This window comes from Camellia sinensis, chromosome 11, assembly GCF_055761805.1.
Source record: "Camellia sinensis isolate YWXY chromosome 11, ASM5576180v1, whole genome shotgun sequence".
Taxonomy (NCBI): domain Eukaryota; kingdom Viridiplantae; phylum Streptophyta; class Magnoliopsida; order Ericales; family Theaceae; genus Camellia; species Camellia sinensis.
In genome coordinates this window covers 29,276,414-29,294,781 of record NC_138971.1, presented here as the reverse complement: position 1 = coordinate 29,294,781, position 18,368 = coordinate 29,276,414, and the positions used below count along the sequence as shown (strand labels likewise).

Here is an 18,368-nt window from a genome sequence, read left to right as displayed (position 1 = left end):
ATCAGATGACTCTTCGTATACTCGATCAATAGAAGAGAGAATTGGTTTGGCCATAAAATATGTATCAGTTTGTTCGAATACTAAGATGGTGGGGATGTTCAAAGGATTAAAAGAGAATTTAATGCAAATGATGAATAACAGTTGCATTTCTGGAAGAATGCAAAGCCCATGCACGTTCTAAGACGTGGATAAAAGACCTTGATCCACTAATATCACCAAGTATTGGGTATATTAGTGCGGGGGGTAATGCTGACTATATATTTTGTATAAGCCAATTACAATTCAACACGTGGAGGTTGAGGGTAATACGGAAAGACAATTCAAACCTTCGATCGTGATCGTACACGTGGCAGTTAGTATTGGTTTTCATAAGATCTACGTAGTACTGGATCAACAAAGAGATGCAAAGTGATGTGACTTCAACGGTTACTCACATTTAAATTCAAAATTAGGAGGGAAGCCTAACTACAGGTATTGGCATAGTGGAGCTAACAATAAGGCAACATGGTCAGCGATCATGGAGGAACGGTTCGACGGTTAGAAGTGCAGTTCGATGGTTATCCTTGAGAAGTATAAATAGCAGAGAAAGCCCCAGAAAAAGCCCTAGACTCAGATCCATAAAACCATTTTTATTCTACTTTATTTCTTTTCCAGTTTTTATATTTCTTGTTCTTTACATTTCCGTACTTCAAATTCCTGCACTACATTTTGTTCATAGGAGTAGTTTTCAAGTAGCTTATTGCTGTAAACCTCTACGAGGCTGATTCGGATCTTTGTAAGTCTTTCATTTTTCTTAATGAAATACTACAACTGTTCTTCATTTAACTATTATTTGCTTAATTCTCCTAAAGAAAGCCACCAGTAAAAGTCCTCTTCATTGAGGCTGAAAAAACTAAAACACAATCGTCTGATAATTGGTTGGCAATTAACATTCTGTAAGGACTGATTGATCCTTGTTAGCATGCTCACAATTACAAAAATAACCTTCGAAAGCCAAAAAAGCCAACAGATATATAATTAAGGAGGTTCGGTAGCTCAATCGATATAAGTTGCTCTTTCAACCAAAGGTGTTATGTTCTTGAGCACTAAAATATGCATGCATAACTAGGCCGATTTTTTTTAGTAGGTGCCAGTTCGTCCAGTTTACTGGTTCAACCGCTAGTTTATCCGATTCAAATAAAATAGGTCGATTCTGAAGCTTGGAAGGTTTAAAGAGTATATTAAAACTAGACCAATCAATGGTTCATATGGTTGAACTGGCCTGCCCAATTCGATTTTTAAAATATTGGTTTATTCAACTATTCTTTTTAAAATTGTTTTATTTATATTGAGTGAGTGTTAAAAGATTTGTTAAGCAAAACTGATAAAGATAATCTAAATATGAATATGTTATAAGTTAACTGCACTTTTTGAGATTTTGATTTTTTTGATTTTTCAATTGATCTTTGACAAAATTTAACCTTTTTGTTAGTTTGTTCTCTTCAACCCATACAAGTACAGGATAATTTGTTTCTAATATTATTTATAAAAAAAAACACTTGTAATATGCAATTGGTACATTATTATTATATATGTTTTTCGTCAAAATGATAATAAAGAAGTTGCTTAAAAAGTTATGTTGTCAATTAAATATGTTTTAAGAGTGAATTGGTAATAAATCCAATCTAAAGAGGTTGTAAGGTATTAGGTCCAGTAAGGTGGACACAACATTGTTCTAGATGAGGATAGATGTGTATGGCATAGGAATTGGGAAAAGAAGATCAAAGCCTTCCACGAATCACGAATTGGAGTTTTCTAATGAAAGAAATGCGAGAACAGGCCCTACAACGTGACTTGGTTTGCTATTCTTGCTAGGTAGATTCATGTTGTCAATAGTATGTTTCATAAATCATTAATCTAATAAGATTGAGATATATGGAATGAGGGGCTTGGAAACCGGTGATCAGGAGAAGACCTCTAGGATATCATTAGATTCATCAAAGTGGACCAGGGTTGTTTACGATATTTGTGGATAATTTACCGGAATTCATAGTGCCAAAAAGCTTATTCATTTTGTTTAGCATCTATGGAATGGTAAAGGATGTCTTTATCCCGATGAAAACAAGGAAAACTACTGGGTCAAGATTTGGGTTCATTAGATATGATTTCCTAGTTGCAGCAAGGGTAGCAGTTCAAAAAAGCAGAAGGACTATGGTGTGATGATAAGGTGTTAAAGGTAAGGATATTTAAGTTTAGCATCAATAGAAAGAGGAGGTTAGAAAAGGAAAGACTATTTAGAATGAACAGAGGAAGTATGGATAGCCTATAGCAGGGGGTATTGGTCAGAGATTCTATGTCGATTCAGTACAAGGAATAAGGAATGACAACAATATGATTACTATAAAAGCACAGGAAGTTGGAAATGGATGGTTGTATGAAAGTTTAGTGGTAAAGCTTAAATCATTCTTTTCTCTTAATGATTTCAAAGAGGAGTTTAGCAAAAAAAGGGATAAAGGAGGTGATTATCAGAGATGGTAGGGGGCATAGTAGCATTGTTGTCATTCAAATCTATGAAGCATAAGAAGGAATAGAAGGCAAGACTACAAGAATGGATATATGAGTGGTGTGTAACAGTGTAAGAGTGGGAGAAAGGTAAAGTCATTAAGTATGAAAAATGTGTTTGGTTATTATGTTATGACATTCCTATTAATCTGTGGAATAATGGAACCTTCAAGGGGATTGGCACAATTTGAGGAGAAGTTGTCCAACATGATGAAGATAACAGTAACTTGATGTCATTTCAATGTGGGAAACTTAGAATAATTACTAGCAACAGAAAGTTTATTAACAAAGTGATCATGTTAGAGTGCAATGAGAAGCATTATCTAGTTAGGGTGACTGAAGAGTTACTCCCATCAGCATAGACCAGCTCAGAATCGTGCAGTTATCAGAATAAAGAGGGACAAATCTCCATATCTGGCAATGGGGATGATATGAACTCAGGCATCAAAGATGGTCGGACGGAAGTATGAAAGGAAGATAAAGCAAGAGCTGATGTGTCACTTACTGATGATGTAGCTAGCATTGTTAAAGACACACTGGCAGATAGGCTACATGAGCTAGAAGAAAGGGATAGTAGGGTGTCAGAATCCACAGTGAGGAAGTCAGATAATGGCTTGGGGAACTCAATAGTTATGGGCTCTGGCGATGATGGTGCCTTGAAGAGTGTGGATTATCCTAGAAAGAAGGTGGTTGAGTAGTTCCACTGTATTGATGACAGTATTTACACGATTGGAATTATGAAGAGTATAAGTGGGCTCGAGATTGTTGGGCCCAACATTAATTTAGAAGTAGTGTTACATAGAACCCATGATGAAACAAGTTATGTTAGGCCCGATGGGCTTTCACTATCAAATTTGAGTGATTGTGTAGCCCAATCACAGCTCAAAGTAGATAATGTCCAAGTAGCATAGGAGGATAAGAAGGGTAAACATGCAAAGGACAAAAGAAGAGTTGATTCTAAAAGAAAGGGACTCTACGAAAAAAGGAGAAAATGAGTAACAAAAATGAATGCAATGCCAATCCAGAAGGGAAGAATACTTGCAAAAAGTTTTAATAGGGGTGCCATTTTCGGAGGAACAGCTGCAGTAATCTCAAATTCACTATCGATTAATAGTGAACTGAGTAGGAGAAATGGAAGACTGATTAAAGAAGCTAGAGCAACAGTCCAGATGAGGAAATCACTTGGTATAAACTTTGAAAGGATGGAAGATGATGTTATTGGGAAGATTGTTCAGATGGAAGACAAGTACTTGGAGATGATTGACGATGGTGGAAGGGCAACTGAAGCCTGAGGACCAATTGAGGGGTTTAGGTGTATCTATAGTTTTTTTAATGAAGATAATGTCATGGAATGTACGTGGGCTAAGAAGACTAGAGAAAAGGGATAACATAAAGAATATGATAAAAGAAAGAGGAGTGGATGTGGTGTTACTCCAAGAAACAAAGAGAAGTAATATGGAGGAGGTGTTTATTAACTGGATTTGGCCATTTGATAAAATGGAGTATATGGGAGTCGATGCTGAATGCAGTACAAGAGGTTTACTGTGTATTTGGAATTTTGACATATTCAAGTTATTAGATTGCTGTAGTTCCAAACATTCTATCCTACTATCAGGTATTGTTGGATTATCCTTTGAATGCACTGTGGTCAATGTGTATGCTCCTAATGATGTAATTAAGAGAAGGCATCTCTAGGAATCATTAGGTAGATTGAAAATCTTCTACCCGAATCCATGGTGCATGGGTGGTGATTTTAATGAAATTAGATTTATTAGTGAAAGGAAGGGTTGCTCAAGAAAGGACAGATGTATGAATGATTTTAATGAATTAATAGATCATCTAAATTTAGTTGATTTGCCTATGATGGGTAGAAGTTTTACATGGTGCAATGCACATGATGGGGAGAGATGAAGCAGGATAGATAGATTTCTTTTGGAGAGTAGGTGGCGAGAGGAGTTTTCTTTCAAGTAATAGGGACTTCCTAGAACAATCTCCGATCATTTTCCAGTCTAATTAATGTAGGATGAGAGGAACTGAGGACCAAAACCATTTATGTTTATTAATGCTTAGTTACTTTATCCTAAATTCAAAACAGAAGTGAAGAACTAATAGGATGAAATAATTGAATTGGGATGGGCTGGGTACATATTGATAAGGAATTTTGCCAAACTTAGAGCTACTCTTAAAAGATGGAACTCAGAGGTGTTTGGAAATGTGGAAATTCAACTAAAGCAAGCAGAAGAAGAACTACATGAACTGGACTTAGTGGCTGAATCGAGATCTTTGTCAGAATCAGAAGTAATTAGAAGTAGAGAAGCTAGAGAACAAGTTTGGAAACTGAGTAGGAGGAAGAAGTGCTTATGGTACCAAAAATCTAGAATGGTGTGGTTTAAGTGTGGGGATAAGAATACAACGTTCTTTCACTCGATGGCAAGCTCTAGGCAAAGAAGGAATTTACTAGATTCAGTTGTGGAAGATGTGGTGATGATGGTGAAGCCAGTTAGACTAAAGCAGTCAGTTCATAAGCATTTTGAGAAATTATTTGTTGCCGATTTGTGTTCAAGACCTAAACTTCTTGGCCCATTTGCATCCATAAATAATGATCTGCAGGTTGAATGTTTGGAAGCAAAGTTCACAGAGCAAGAGATATGGGCCACTATTCAAGACTAGGATGGAAATAAGGCACTTGGACCAAATGAGTTCAACATGGCTTGTATTCAGAAGTGTTGGAAGATCACGAAGAGAGAAATATTACAATTCATGTTTGAGTTCCATTCAAATGTGAAGCATGTTTCAGGTCTAAATAGTTCCTTTATTACCCTAATACCAAAGAAGGAAAATCCATATGAGTTAAGTGAGACCAATCAGTTTGGTCAATTCAGTGTATAAAATTTTAGCTAAGGTGTTGTCTAGAAGATTGAAGAGGGCACTGCCAATAATCATTAGTGAAGTCCAAATAGCTTTTATGGGGGGAGGGGGGGAAGATACATCCTTGATGAAGTGTTGATTGCTAATGAAGTGGTGCATTGGTGGAAAGTTGCAAAGAAGAAAGGTATTATCCTTAAGTTAGATTTTGAAAAGGCATACGACTTAGTAAATTGGGAGTTCTTTTTCTTAATGATGAAGAATTTGGTTTTGGGGAAAAATGTGTGAATTGGATTAAAACATACATCTCTTCAACTAAAGTTTATGTACTGGTTAATGGTTCTCTAACATCAAAATTCATACGTCAAAAAAGGCTTAGATAGGGTGATCTATTATCACCATTTTTGTTTAACATAGTTGCTGAGGGATTAAGTTTATTGATCGAAAGAACAAAAGCCCTGGGATTTATAAAAGGTGCATGTGTGGGGCATAATGAGTTGAAATTTTCCCATTTGCAATTTGCAGATGACGCCATTATATTTTGTGAGGCAGAGAGGGAAGAAATGATGAATATCCATAGAATTTTAAGATGCTTTGAGGTAATGTTCGGATTAAAAATAAATTTCCATAAAAGTGTGATGTGTGGAGTTGTGATGAGTGATATGGAGGTTAACCATTATGCCTCAATTCTTAATTACCACAGTTAAAAGTTTCCTATTAATTATCTAGAATTACCTCTTGGGGCAAATCCAAATAGGAAAAGTACATGGCAACCAGTTATTGAGAAAGTGAGGAAGAAGTTGGCTGCATGGAAGAGGAAATTCCTTTCATTTGCTGGAAGATTAACACTAATAAGGTCATTTCTATTAAGTTTGCCATCCTATTTTTTTTTTATCAATATTTAGAATACCTGTGGGTGTGGCTAAGCTGGTTGAGAAGATTCAAGCAGCATTTCTGTGGGGTAACTCTGATATCAAGAAGAAAGTCCATATGGTGAAATGAGCAGAGAAAACAGTAAACAGAAAAGGGGTTTGGGGGTCGAAAACTTGAGAGAAGTCAATGATTGTCTATTACTCAAATGGTGGTGGAGGTTTGGGTTCGAGGACAAAGCTCTATGGAAACAAATTGTAAGTTGGAAGTACGGTGTTGTTGGTGGAAACTAGGTACCTAGTTTACCAGATTCTAGATCCGTATCCAGATTATGGGCAGATGTCCTTTAACTTGTTGCACATAGACCAGATCTGGTAGAGTATTATTTATCAAATCTTAAATTAGTTGCAAATAATGGGAAGAGAATTCATTTCTGGGAGGATAAATGGATCAACAATTTATGTTTGATGGAGGAATTTCCTAGGTTTTATAGCTTATCTGAGGAGGAAAGAAGCACTATTATGCATGTATATAAAAGAAAGAGTTCCTTAAATGTTTGGAATTTACTGTTTAGAAAAGCTTTGTTAGCTTGGGAGAATGAGGAGGTTCTAAGGCTTCATGAAGTACTAAGGAAAGCACCTTCACTTACTATAGAGTCTGAGGATTCATGCATATGGTAGTAGTAGCAGCATGGAATTGGTGGGAGTCCTTGGAAGGTCCTATTGTAAGAGTAGTTGATGAACTGTGGAATAATAGTGCTCCACCCAATGTGAAATTCTGTGGGTGGTTAGCTTGGAGAGGCAGCCTTAAAACTACAACTTTTATGAAGAGGATTGGTGTGTTGAATATGGAAGCAGATTCGTTGTGCGTATTTTGCAAAGCAGAGGAGAAGATAATAAATCATATATTACCATTTTGTCCTATGGTTTGGAAAGTGTGGACTGATATGTTAAAGTTGTGGGATTTGGTTTGGGTTTTGCCAGAATCAGTTGAGAATTTGTTGCATTAGTGGGCAAGCTTCAAGTTAAAAAAGGTGCTTTTAAAAATGTGAAAAGCAGTACTTTTAGCAGTTATGTGGCCAGTTTGGAAAGCTAGAAATGAGTGCTTTTTTAAAAGAACAATAGTTGATGGGAATGAATTATCTGAATTGGTGAAAGCGAGGATAGCACTATGGAGTAGACAAAGAATAAGACAATGACAGTATTCAATGCAAGATATAGTTACCAGCCTTGATCGAATCAAAACTTAATTATGGTGGGCATATTGGTCTTTCTTCCATATGTATTTTTGGTGTTTTGGATTTTAGATCATTAGGAGTGGTTGGAGTTGTCCCTTTGTTTTCTTGTTTGCTTTGGTTGATTTCTCATCAACTTGCGGTCTGCTAGCATATGATTGCGCTAGATTTGCGGTGCCAACCTAGTTGGGATCAGTTAGTTTAGCTATGATGCTTGTAGCCTTCCCCTTGCTTTATTGATATTTGTATGATTTGTATCTTCATTTCATCAATAAAGTTTTTCTTTGTTTATAAAAAAAAAAACAAAAAAAAGGTATTAGGTCTAGAAGATATTTTTTGTTGATGAGAGATTCGCCTTTGGTGAAATAGTTGGGGTGAATTTTGGTCCATGACTTTGGTCCTTATAGTTTGTGACTTGTTTTCCTTTGGTACATGACTTTTTAATTGTGACACATTTTACCATGAATTTTAAATCTTGTTCCAAATAAAGACAATTGAAGATATCATTGCTTAATTTTAAGGGTAAAATTGTCAATTTGATAAAATATAAACTAATTTGACAAAAATAAATGTCAAATTTTTTTTTGAATTTTTAAAAATTATTTTACCTACTAAAGATAAAATTATGTAAATTTGATAAATCTTTTAGACATTTATTTGTTTATTTATTTTATCAAATTAATTTTTATTATGTGCTTGGATGATGATATGGGTGGTAGTATTATTTTCATTAAACTAGTTTATATTTTTTCAAAAGTTAAATATGACGAAAATTTTAATATCATTATTAAATCAATCCATTAAATCAAAAAATTCAAAACTAAAAGCATTTCATATATTAAATATATCAATTACAAATTAAAATCTTGACAACCACTCATTACATGATCATCATTCCAACACATAATAAAAATTAATTTGGTAAAAAATAAATAAATAAATGTCTAAAAATTTCATCAATTTTATATAATTTTATATTTGGTGGGTACAAATAATTTTTAAAAATTTAAAAATATTTTTTTGACATTTATTTTTGGCAAATTAGTTTCTATTTTATCAAATTAACGATTTTACCCTTAAAATTAAGTAACGGTATCTTCAATTGTCCTTATTTGCAACAAGATTCAAAATACAAGGTCAAATGTGTCACAATTGAAAAGTCATGGATCAAAGTGACACGAGCTCCAAACTATAGGGATTGTTAGTGTAATTCACCCAATAGTTTGGTAAAAAATCATTTTGTTTCCAATGTTATCCCTTAATTTATTTGTTGACTTTTGTTGACTATCTGTTCAAATTTTTTACCTATCTATTCAAATTTATATCTATCTATTGAATTTTTTTCCTTATCTATTCAATTTTTTCCCTTTATCTATTCAAATATCTATTTAAATTTTATTATCTGTTCATTTTTGGTTTGGTATATGCAGATATAATATATATGAGCGTAGTTTGGTCATTTGCAAAACCTTGTCCTTATGGACATAATGTTTTAGTGCGTGAACTTTTTGACAAAGAAAATTCAATTTTGAACTTTTGAATCGAGTACCTTAATTTTAAACATGTTGTGTGTATATATATATATATATATATATATTACCACACACACAAAAAAAAGTAAAAATAAAAAAAAATAAAAAAAGTAAAAATAAAAAAATCGATTTAAAAAAGTTACTCCCGAACAATAATAAACGTCAATTTGACAAAAATTTCTAGAACCACCATTGGTTCTTAGAACGTGCCTTGTAGCCAATTTTCGGTTTTTGGTCTACAATCTCTAGGTTTTTTTTTTTTAATTTTTTTTTATTCTTTCTTTTAATATCTATTAATTTCTTACAAGATCTTCTAGTATTTGTCTATGTAGAGAAATTTGTAGTGTTTAAATGTACAATTCGTAAGAAAGTTACGATCTTTCATAATGAAAGTTATAATTATTTGTGCCGTATATTATGTTAATTTGTAGTAAAATTACGAATAATAAATTTATAGTGTGTACCTAAAGTCACAATAGTGAATTGACGATACTTTGTGGGGTTTTTTTTTTTAAAAATAATATTTTGTAGTGAAAAAGTTTTTTAAGATTTGCTTCGGGAACAATTTCACATTTTTTAGGTACACATTGTAACTTCTTAATTTTTTTAATGATCGAACGTCGGGATTAGTTTACGCACACCTCGATTAATTCTAGAGCCCACCCAAAACGTTCCTTCCACGTAAATTGGACAAATCTCGAGTAGAGTCTGTGGGCGTGGTCCCATGGATGTACCCTTTTATTTTATAAAGACTCACATGTAGGTCTTAATAGGTGGACTTATTTTTCTGTAAGTTCTATGATAATTAATGGTAATTTTCATTAAACATTATTAAAAAATGTTATTAATTGTTCAGCGACAGTTTAAAAAATTTATCACAAAAATGTCACAAATTATTAGTTTTAGCGACAGTTTAAAAAATTTGTCACAAAAAAGGTCACTAATTATAATTTTCAACAATAGTTTAAAAAATTCGTCATAGAAAAATGTTACTAATTATAAGTTTTAGTGACAATTTTTAAAACTGTAACAAAAAAAGTCACTAATTATCAATTTTTAACGACATGTACAAAAAATTATCACACAAAAATATTTTTAATGATAATTTTACTAAAATTTATTTTCAATAAGATTTGATAGGAATTAATTTAATTATTAGAACTTATTTATTTTTATGTGTATAGTATATATTATATGTATATAAATATATATCCCATCTTTTACTACACATCATGTGATATCAAATTGGACCTGAAATGCGACATGATCACCTAAAATTTTGAGTTGATTCCATCTGGGCCTTTAGGCAACCTAACGTAGGGCCACAGAAACATCTAGATTTGCTACTCTTGTTTTCTTTTTCTTTTTTTTTCTTTTTCATTCTCTTTCTTTAGCTCCATGTCGTTCATGCATTAGGCATGGCTCACTATGTTCTAGCATATCTATCTAATGCACGGCTCACTATGTTCTAGCATATCTATCTATCTTACTATAATAACTCTTTAAAGTTGTGTTTAAATCATAAATTTAAGTAGAGATTTTAGGGAAAAAAAAATCCCTATCCAAAAAAATTCTTTTTTTTTTTTCAAATTTTTAATTTTTTTTTCAATAAATCCCTATCCAAATGCCTGATCCAAACACAATGCAAATGTGTCTAACTATTGTAGACTTCTCACAAAGGAGAGGCTTCTCTAGATTTAGCTTGGATGTATGCTTGAAGTTGAAGCCATTCCACCAAGAGAAGGGGTTCAAAAGTGATTTTGGGGGCACCCAGCTTAAGCCCCACCATTTGACGCATTCGAACTAAATGTATGGGGACAATGGATGAGCAAGTAGTCTGTGGATTCAGCCTCACTTCTACAGAATGTGCATTGGTTTGATCCTTGAATGATGTCTATAAAGGGGTCTAGAAGTTGCAATTTTGTTCTACCAAGCCAGCCAACCGAAAGCATTAGTTCTTGGTGTGGCTACACATTGCCAAAGTTTCATGGCTGGAAAAGGTTGCAAGCCGAGGGACCCTTCAAAAGAGGAGTAGGGAGAGTGGATGAAGAACGCTTCTGCATGCGAATGAGCCCAAGAAGGAGTATCCTTTTTTTATTTTTGATCGGCAAAGAAGACTTTATTGATGAAACACGTACAGGGTACAATGGAAAACATCAATAAAGAGGAGGTAGGAGCTAGATGAAGCTCCAACCTCCTAGTTGGTGAGAGACCAACAAACAGAGAAAACAAAAAAGGAGTATCCTTGTGATATGATATGAGATAAGCACTATGTTGATGATAATTACAAATAAAACATTAGAAAATACGAATAATAAAAATTACAATAATTATTAAAAGGGCTGAGGCGCAGGAAATTCGTTCTCTTTAAGGAGATTCAGGCTCTTTATGATTAGGCAAAGTCTCACATCGGTGCAGCAGAAAAATCTTGACTTGTCATCCTCAGAATACAAGACTAAGTCATACGGTTCACCAATACTGCACAATTGGTTGAACCTAAAACTTCATCACATACAACCTTTATTTCTTTGCCTGATAATCTCACACAAAAATAATAAAACAACAAAACCTTCTTCTATTTTTCAAGATAAGAAGTTAGCTCAATTTATAGGAGAGAAAAACTTGGTGGGCAAGTTTCTTGGAGGAGAAGAAAACTTGGTGGAAAAGAAAAGAAAACTTGGAGAGAAAGAAAATTAATTTGGCGAACAAGTTGCTTGGAGCCCAAGCAAACAATATAATCTATAACATATTATAATATTAAAATATCTGCTAACAATCCCCCACCTATATTAATATTATAGGCAACAAAATCTGAGATTATTAGGCAAATAAGGATATTATGCATCATGGTAGGTGTGTTCGGCATTGAACCTCCATTAGTGAAACAATAATATCTAATCCAGAGCCAATAGTATGCTTAGCATTGAATTATGATTGCTTAAGAGAAATAAATAATTATTACACACACATAATATTCTAGGTGTTCACAGAAGCTTTAAGAGCCAGCACATTACGGCCTTGTGCGATCCCAAGATTCATAAGTGTGTTTGAGAATTAGCCCAAATCTCATAGGTAACGGCCTCACTACCACACTTACATATGTAAATTCTGCCAAGGGTGCTCCTGTAACTATGACACTCCACTCAATAAAAGCTATAGAAATTCATTAAGAGTTTTTTTTTTTTTTTTTTTTTTTTTTTTTTTTTTTTTAAATAACTCAACCTCCACAACATTACAAGATAAATGCGCTTACATCATAGAGATGGGTAAAAATTAATTTAGTACATTTCTCATGGTCATCATATGATTGTTCTTCTCATTGAACCCAGTTACAGGATCTTTGGTCCCTGGGTTGAGTATCCTCATACATGGCTCCTGCTATATTCAATGGGCTTCAACTCCATCCCCCTTGATGTGTTCCAAACTCTATCTCTTGCTAAAGCCTTAGTTAATGGATCTGCAAGATTATCACCAGATTTAATATAATCTACATTTATGATGCCATTATTCATATAAGATCTCATAGTACTGTGTTCTCTTCTGATAAGTTTGGATTTATCGTTATAATAACGATTATTAACTCGACCAATTATTGCGGTGCTATCACAATGAATCAATATAGATAGAATCGGAAGAGATTTCATTTAACAAATCTCTTAACCAATTTGCTTCTTCACTAGCTGTAGCTAAAGCAATAAGCTCAGTCTCCATTGTTGAATTAACAATAATAGTTTGTTTTTTCAATTTCCAACTTATAGCACCACCTCCCAAAGTAAATAAATAACCAGTGGTTGATAATGAATCACCTGACAATGAATTCCAATCAGCATCACTGTAACCTTCAAGTACTGTATGATACTTATTATAAAACAAGCCATATTTTATAGTATCATATAAACATTTCATAATCCGTTCAATGGCTAGCCAGTGACCACTGCCAGACTTGCTAGTAAACTTGCTAAGTACTCCAATTACATAGGCAATGTCAGGTCTAGTACAGTCAGTCGCATAACACAAGCTACCAATCATACTAGGATATTCCTTTTGATTAATTACATCCTCATCATTTTCAACAAGAAATAAACGCATATGGGGATCAAAAGGAGTAAGAACATGCTTACACTTATAAAAATTATATTTTCTCAAAATTTTCTCAACATAATGCGACTGATCAAGAAATATACCATCACAGGTTTTGATAATTTTCATTCCCAAAATATAATTTGCCTCACCAAGATCTTTCATATCAAAATGACTTCTAAGAATATTTTTAGTTTCCATGATGATATGCAAATTAGAGCCAAATATAAGTAAATCAACCACATAGAGGCTAATAATGACATGCAAATTTTTTTCATATTTATAGTAGATGCATTTATCACTTTCATTAGTTTTATAGTCATTCTCAATCATCCAGGAATCAAAATTTTCAAGTCACTGTTTAGGGGCCTGTTTTAAGCCATATAAGGATTTAACTAGCTTGCACACTTTGCTTTCTTGACCGGGTTCCACAAAACTCTCAGGTTGATCTATATATATTTCTTCATCCAGATCTCCATTTAAAAAAACTGTTTTAACATCCATTTGATGAATTTTTAGATCATGAATTACAGCCACTGCAATTAATAATCTAATGGATGTAATTCTGGTAACTGAAGAAAATGTATCAAAAAAGTCAAGATTTACTTGTTGTTTAAAACCTTTTGCAATAAGTCTTACTTTATATTTATCAATAGTTCTATCCGGTTTAAAATTTTTCCTCAAAACCCATTTACAACCAATAGTTTTACAACCTGGTGGTAAATCTACTAATACCCAAGTTTTATTGGATAATAACATCTCATCATTTACAGCCTCATTCCAAAAGATAGAGTCAGGAGATGCCAAAACTTCTTGTACAACTAATGGAGTTTCCTCTACATTAAAAACATGATAATCAGGGCCAAAATCTTTTTCTAATCTGGCTCTTTTACTGCTTCTGGGTTAAAAAATTACACAGTGTCTTGGTTTTGTAAAAGAGGAGTAAAGGAACCGGCTTCAGATAAAATATTTTCTTGATAATTTTGACTCCCACCATTTTTCGATTTAAAAGAAAATTTTTCTTTATAAAAAATTGCACCACCTGATGCAAAAATTATTTTGTTGTCAATATCAAAAAATCTATAGGCTGTGCTATCTGTTGCATATCCAAGAAAAGTACAAGTGGCAGCTTTCTCGCCTAATTTAGGTCTTTTAGGGTCCACAAGTCTAACAAAAGCTAGATAATCCCAATCCCTCAAATATCCCAAATTTGGTTTATGCCCTTTCCACAACTCAAAAGGTATAACTTTTATTTTTTTTATGTGACATTCTATTCATAACATAACATGCAATTAAAATTGCTTCTTCCCACAAATTTGAGGGAGAACCTGCTTCAATTAGCATAGTATTTGTTAAATCAGTTAAAGTTCTATTTTTTCTTTATGCTACACCATTAGATGCAGGTGAATATGGTGGAGTAATTTCATGGATTATTCCTAAAGACTGAGCAAACGAGTTGAATCCAAAAGATTCATATTCCCGGCCTCTATCACTTCTATATCTTTTAATCTTCTTACCGAATTGATTTTCAATTTTAAGAAGGAATTCTATAAATTTTTCAAACGCATCACTTTTAATTTTCAACAAGTATACATAACTGTATTTTGAAAAATCATCAATAAAATTGATAAAATATCTATTTCCACCACATGTTAAAATTCTTTCAAATTCAAATAAATCAGTGTGAATTAATTTTAGCAATTCAGTATTTCTCATCACACTTTTATGAGGCCTTTTTGTTATTTTTACTTAACTGCAAACTTCACATTTCTCAAAATTATTGGTCAGTCTGAGAATTAATCCTAAACATATCGGCTATTAATATGACATAGACGAGCATGTCAAAAATTCATAGAAGACAGCATGTAAAAAAAAACATGTGCTTTCTTATTCTCAACATTTAATTTAAACATTCCACCACATGCATATCCTTTTCCACAAATATGCCTTTTTTAGTGATTACATATGGTCAGATTCAATAGTCTGCTTGAAACCAGCTTTGTTGAGCAAATAACTCGACATCAAATTTTTCTTCATGGATGGTGTGTACAACACATCTTTTAAAACAAGCATACGTCGAAAGGTAAATTTTAGTTCAACATCCCCACACCTGAGCACCTTGGTTAAACTGGAGTCACCAAGCATAACAGTCATTTCCTCATTAAAAGGAGTAAAATCTTTGAACCAATCTTTGTCATAACAGACATGCCTATTGGCACCAGAGTTTGTCCACCACAACATGGGAGTGTTGTTCAAGAATAGGGAGTGTTGTTCAATTGACTAGCAACCATATCGTGTTGTTCAATTAACTAGCAACCATATCATGTTTGAGAGAATAGAGGTGAAAATTTGGGACAATTTAGTACAATATATAAAACTACTTATAATGATTTATATTTTAGAAAACTATGAACATGGAGTCAAGTGAAGATAGATTTTTAACTGTTATAACAACCATCTAACAACTATTTCTTAATCAGTTGTGTTGCGTGCACGAAAATAATTTTTTAGAATAAGATATAGATGTAACTCAAAGTGTTTCTATCTTTAATTGTTTGGTGCAACTTTTATTTATAATTATGAAGAATAAATAGATTAAATAAACTAATTATTCAAAAGCTAGGCAAGAGTTGTTTTTAACTTTTACTTTCTAATTATGAGTTTTCAACTTATAATTAGTTGCACCAAACGACGGTCAAGTTAGTTCACTTGAGGAAGAAGAAGGAATGTAGAGAGAGAGAGAGAGAGAGAAAGAGAGAGAGAGAGAGAGAGAGAGAGAGAGAAAATGTGGCTAAAGTTTGCTTACCCTTCTCAGAGTTTGGTCGTGCCCTTTATCTAAGCTGGCCTCCTAGCTCAAGATTATGCACACGCTACGTCTGTCGTCCTTTGTTGGATGCATGACTGTACTGCCCTCTCCTTTCCTTACATGTGTGCGCGTCAATACTGTCAAATAATATTGGCCAAACCGCCAAACGATATTGACGCGTACCCGGAGCAGATTCCTCTCTTTATGCCATTGGACCACATGGAGCGCCCTAACCAAGCAATCACTTGTGTCATCCTCAAAGTGCTAGCTTAGGACAACCTTGTTTTGAGTTGAGCTAGCCGGTTTCCCGACCAGCTTCAAGGCTCAGTCAATCCCACAAGGGCATTCTACTCTTAGATCGGTTGATCCCCTTCACGATCCTACGGTTACCAGCTCGGCCCTAGACCATAGCCCATCTTCGGTCAACCTGGTCCTCGCTTGCAACCCAAACCTCGGCTAGCTCGGCCCACCGTAAAGATACAGGTTCTGCCCTAGTCCAGTCCCATATCGGCTCGGTTCGTACCTGCAACCTAAGCCTAGCCTAACTCGACACAACAACGAGGCATGTGGTTTTGCTCGGCCCGACACTATGGCCCGCATTGGTTTAGCTCGACCTATTTATTCGGCACAAATTCCCCTCTCAGGCATATATGTAAATTAGCACCATATGTCTTAAAGGAAGGTGTGGCTGCAGTGGTCTGTAAAAGACATTTCTGCACTTTTTATTTTTTTAATAAGAAGACCATAACTTGCATTCTTTCTTTTTAGTCATTTAACAAGTTTGTAACTATGATGACTAACACCCCAAAAAATAATTATTATAATAAAAAAGTAAAAAGATATAAAAAAAATAAATAAATAAATTGTCTGTAAGTACTACAATTTTAATGCGCACATACACAGATCCCATCACTCTTTTTAGTCAAGTAATTTTGCTTAGAAATGTTGAAAGTCAATGCTCATTCAAATCCATAGGTTTGTCATGTTCTTTCTTTATTTAATTTTTCTAGTGTAAAAAATCTGTATTTATTTTTAGGAATAAGATTGCTCTTCAATATACAAAATAGATAGGATGTATCTAGTTTGGATTTGTGGGTCCTTCATGTATTTTAATTTTTACTCAATTTATTTGAGTCATTTATTTTGTAAAAGAATAATTTGATTTGATATTGTAACCACAAGATTTGATTATATTTATGTGATTTAATCAAAGTTCGAGTAGCCCTTTGGATTATGTCCAATCAGGTTGGTTTTAATTATTCAGTCTCTCAAATTGTCTCCAGTTTGCACCAGGTGAGATGTGGTATCAAATGAATTAGGTTGGCTTCTTTAGTTTGTCTTGAGGGCAGGTTTTAGCTGGGTTGTGCTGCTGTTAGGCTGTGCTGTGGCTGTGCCCTGCTTCTTAGCTTCTCTCTGCTGTTGCTTTCTTGTTTCTTTGTTGGTCTCTCCCCAACCTTGAGGCCCGTGCTAGCAAATGATTAAGTATGTTTTGCGGTGCCAACTTAGTTGGGATAGTGTAATTTTAGTTTGATGTTTTTCGCATTTCATCCGCTTTATTGTTGTATCTTCTTACTTTTTGTATGTTCTCTTCAGCAATATAGTTTTTTTTCTTTGCTGGTAAAATATACACAAAAAAAAAAAAAAAAGATTTGATCATATTTATTAAAAAAAAGTACATATGATTTTAAAAATGCAACACTTTTTTTTTAATTATGATGAAATTATGTGTTTGTAATTATGGATCAATTTAATTTCTTCATACATGAACAATTCAAAATATTAAAATGGGGTCAATGGTGAGTTCACAGGCCTGAATTGCACAAGTCTACTCTACTCCCATAAGAGACAGACTGGGGATAAGTTATCCATATTCCTAATTTGCCAATTTACATTTATTGGTGAGATTAATATTAGAAATGTTGAAAATGAATGCTCATTCAAATCCATAGATTTGTCATGTTCGTTCTTTATTTAATTTTGTCTAGTGTAACAAAATCGGCATTTACTTTTATGGGTAAGAATCGTCTTCAATCCACACAGTAGATTGGATGTATCCAGTTTGGACTTGTGAGTCCATCGTGGATTTATTTCAATGATTTGAGTCATTCGTATAGTAGAAAAATTCAATTCAATTTGATATGATAACCACATGATTTGATCATATTTAAAAAATTAGATGATAAATATAATTTTAAAAATGTATCATTTTAAAATATATATATATATATATATATATGATGAAATTATGCATTTGTAATCAATTTAATTTCTTCATAAATGAACAGTCCACGAGCCTGAATTGCACTAGCCTAGTCCCATAAGAGACAGGGGTTCGAGATAAATTATCTTTATTCCTAATTTGAGCATTTACATTTAGTGAGAGTTAGAATAAAACTCTACAATACATAATTTGCCAATTTAGATTTATTGATGAGAGTAG

General features: G+C 33.5%; 1 protein-coding gene across 1 annotated transcript; it reads left to right on the top strand.

The window, feature by feature from the left end:
• The first annotated feature begins 3,882 nt into the window (after window positions 1-3,882).
• LOC145802218 (uncharacterized) lies at window positions 3,883-5,211 on the top strand. Its single transcript, XM_082894895.1, has 2 exons — window positions 3,883-4,212; window positions 4,654-5,211. Exons 1-2 carry the CDS (start codon window positions 3,883-3,885, stop codon window positions 5,209-5,211), a joined length of 888 nt encoding a protein of 295 aa, XP_082751021.1.
• The last annotated feature ends 13,157 nt before the right edge of the window (window positions 5,212-18,368 follow it).

What these genes read in the sequence shown, in the direction of transcription:
- LOC145802218 (XM_082894895.1), top strand. Translation starts at nt 3,883, where the DNA reads ATGTCATGGAATGTACGTGGGCTAAGAAGACTAGAGAAAAGGGATAAC. An exon ending in ATGTGTATGCTCCTAATGAT is followed by an intron (nt 4,213 to 4,653) that starts GTAATTAAGAGA and finishes AAGAACTAATAG; the next exon opens with GATGAAATAATTGAATTGGG.